Source organism: Phaethon lepturus, unplaced genomic scaffold (assembly GCF_000687285.1).
Source record: "Phaethon lepturus isolate BGI_N335 unplaced genomic scaffold, ASM68728v1 scaffold179, whole genome shotgun sequence".
Classification (NCBI taxonomy): domain Eukaryota; kingdom Metazoa; phylum Chordata; class Aves; order Phaethontiformes; family Phaethontidae; genus Phaethon; species Phaethon lepturus.
Window position 1 is genome coordinate 67954 of NW_010565284.1, and position 3806 is coordinate 71759.

General features: G+C 35.1%; 1 protein-coding gene across 1 annotated transcript in view; it reads right to left on the reverse strand.

Moving 5' to 3' along the window:
- The window catches only part of SMC5 (structural maintenance of chromosomes 5), a gene marked incomplete at its 5' end in the record, with an annotated part of 45847 nt that overhangs the window by 41797 nt on the left and 244 nt on the right, over positions 1-3806 (reverse strand). The window contains 2 exons of the mRNA XM_010295117.1: positions 301-463; positions 2682-2734. Coding sequence (XP_010293419.1) covers positions 301-463; positions 2682-2734 — 216 coding nt within the window. The remainder of the gene's footprint in view (positions 1-300; positions 464-2681; positions 2735-3806) is intronic.

Here is a 3806-nt window from a genome sequence, read left to right on the forward strand (position 1 = left end):
AGAACATCCCTACAACAGCACAGACAGGATGGACAGATATCACTGCTAGTGCTGCTACTCGAACACGAACATGGGGAACATCAGCAGCTTTCCTTTCAGTGTCAACTGATAGCAGGTACAAAACAGTCCAATCGGCCTTAAGGGTCACGCAGTTCCTCCCTTCTTTCACCATCACACCAGTATGGCTACCTCATCCATCTCATTCTTTGTGCTGTCCCCTTAAATTGCTAAGAAGCAACAAAACTCTCTCAAAAAGTAGCACTCCATTTGCACCCACTGTCTTTCAAAATTCATTCATACCTGAGGAAGAAACTGGCACAAATTGTCCACCTGGATGTTTAAGGCTGCAATCTGCTCTTCTACTGTTTTCAGGGTTGTTGGCTTTCTGTTCATAAACCACGCTGATGTGTTGTTCAGCACATGAATCTCACGTGTGATAATGATATTGTCAGGTGTTTTAGACCTGATTGATAAAAAGTAGTGTTTACACTTTTGAGAACACACAAAGGTTACCAGTTGTCAAAGTATGTTGGAGTCGTGGTATTGAAACTTTTAGATATCTAAATATTTAATATACATTAACTGGACAGCAGCAGCAGATTAACATTTTAAGCTTCAGAAACCACCTAGTATTTCAGTGATGAATTAATCTCACACAGCAAACATCAAGAATATCTGCAAGTCTTAAGTCAGAAAAAGTTATTTATATAAATGACATACTCATGCATATGAACAATTTGTCACAAACGTGAATAGTTTATATAAAAATGTATTTAATACATTTACTAAGTTTTAAAATTGGTATACAGGAGGTGCACACTAACACTATGCCTTAAAGATTAGTGTACAGAACGACATAAATAAGCTGTGTATATACATTCCATTTGGGAATAAAAATAATATTACACAGTATGATAAATACCAATTTGCTTTCATTTTGTGCCTTTAAAGAACAGCAAAGATGCATCAGTTGTCCACTTCGTTTTCTAGCTCAATAATTATCTTCAAAAATTTAGTCTGGTTAAGATGCATCAATAACAAATGAGCAATGAGATAGTCAAACTCTTGAAATTTTGGTCACCATTTTGATTTAGAAATGGTCTAGTACCTGTTCAGTCAGCATGTTGTTAAAGGTGGAAGACAAGGGCTCATAACAGTTTGGAGGCCATGTACCTTAAGAGACTTAAGATTAGAGGTCAAAGTAGGAGTAATTCAACCGTTTCCAGCATTTGGAGTAAGCGTCATAGGCATATGAGCCTAATTTTTGAAGGCTGTATGATTATTTCCTCACAAATATCCACTACCTTATTTTATACCAGACTTCTTTCAAGAGACCTAAAAAGCCATGCTGCTTTCTTCTATCAAATTAAGGACTTTTTCCTATTATAACTCTTGATTTTAGTTATAATCCAAGGGCCAAATTCAACCAGGACAGTCTGTGCCTACAGAACTCAAATTTTAAATTCCTCTTAAAAAGCAGTCTTCTGCATCATTGTGCTATCACACTAGATGTTGCATTTAAATATTTTCTACCAATTAGACAATGGACTGAATTACATTGCAACCACTACAATAAAAATGCCAACTCATCACATACTGCAAGTCTCTCTTCAGACTTTCAAGTAACATTGGGATGTAGCTATCTTGAAACAATCACACCAGCTACCTGAAAGACATCCTACCTCCTGACCCATTACTTAGCCAGTCTCCAAAGAATGTCTTACTTGATGACTCTGACAAGAACAAAAGTGGATAGAATTTTTTCAAAGACCTATTCCAGTATATCTTTTTTTCCTTAACACAATTTTCTTATACAATCTGATGAGGGTGGCCAATTGTTATTCAAATTAACTCGGGCTCCGCATCAGTTGATCAGCTCTATGTACTATTTAGTTGAGGCAAATAGATCAGGTTAAGGCTTATCAAAACCACCTGTGCTATTGCAGTTTCATGTTAAGACCTCCACAAAAAAACCAGCCATTTAAGAACTCTATTAGGACAGTCTCTCTTTAGTTATTAAAAAAAAAAGTACTTAGAGGAAACATGTAGTATTGCCCTGTAACCACAAGCTACTGATGGAATTTTACAGAGCAAGTCCAAATGATTTTCAGTGGCACGGTTTTGCAAAAGCTTACCTAGAAGACTGCATTAGCAGGATTTAGTCAGATCTACTTTTTTTTCCCTTCTTTTGTTTCATGATGTGATGTTTTCAGTAAGAATGTAGAGGAGCCCCTCACACTAGCAGTATAAGAAAGTGAAGGCAGAACATTTGGGTTTAAAATTTAGACTTTGCCTTTTTTTTTTCCTTTTTGAAAAAAATTTCCAACTACTATGTCATGAAGGCAGTACTGATTGTATCTGAATCACCTGAACCTTAAATGAAATCATAAGCTAAACATACCATATACGTCAATCTTTACCTACATATTCTTTGTACGTCAAGACAAGGTAAAATGCTTCAGAAAGCAAAATCAAGACCAGCCATCACTGCTTACTTTTTGTGTGACAATTATTTAACCTTAACATTTTGAAGTCTGGGTAAAAAAAGAAAAGAAAAAATAGATCACCAGCTTAAAGACAAGTCTCTGCACACCAGATTTTTTTATCACAACTTTGGGAATGACTGTGTGGGGAAATAATCTAACTAACAATGCACAAGAAAATAAAGTTTTACTACTTACAGTTCAATTTCTACAACACCTTTCAAGCACCCCTGCTTTACAAAGAGACCAACCTACAAAATTAAATGTAGAAGTTATTATTGCAAAATAACTGTATTAAAATGTAATCTTGTGAAAAAATATGTATTCATGTAACAGTTCCTGTAATGGCATCTTTTATTGAAAACTTAAAATTAAAAACTAAAATTCATTTTGGCTTTGTATTAGCTAAAAATAAAGGAAGAAACTATTATCTTCCTCATCAACTAGCAGCATTAGAACTTCATCCACAGGTTAACAATTTCTGATCAATTTCAACCTCCAAAACTGAACAAACTATAATCAGCAGATGCACAGAAAGGAAGTTCTCATGAATTCAGGGAGCAAAGGCAATACAAATGAAAGACACTGCCAAATATCTGTACTAATAGAACTGCCAATTGTAACAGTATAAAAATATATGAACATGAAAAGCCAATAAAAATACCAACACACAATGCTGCCATGTAGTCAGTTTCCATATTTGCATTTGCTCAAGACTGAGCTGCAACCATCGAATAAATACGTACAATCATTTAGGTACCCAGATTCAGTGCTCCAAAGATCTACTGAAATATCTTCCGTCCAACCAGGACATCCAAGAAAGAAAGAGCAAAGCTTAAAAAAAGTGACAATACAAACTTCGTACTATAACATCAACACATGATCCCTTGGGAGCAAAAATGAAAATAACAGAACAACCCAAAACAATCCAACTTCCATTTACATCGAAGATCAGTGTCTCCATGCTTTTAGATGAATTTTGAGACACATGTTATTTCTACAGGTTCTATATACTTGGAAATTTAAGTTAGACTTTTTTTATTTGTCCTTTAGTTGGTATTTCTGATAAAATGTTATTTATGCATTAGGAGGTATTTTCCTACCCCACTGTGGAGGCTTAGACATCCTCAAATATAACCTCTAGTCTACTCAGGTTCCAGCACAACTCAGGTGTTTCCATTTCATAATTCAGCCAAAAGAACAAGTAGTTAACAAGTAGTTAAGTAAGACAAAACCCCTTTGGTAAAAGCCTTTGTCTCTGGACCAGGTTATTCTACAATTTGGACACCTTAATTTTTATAAAAATAAAACAAGTCAAAGACG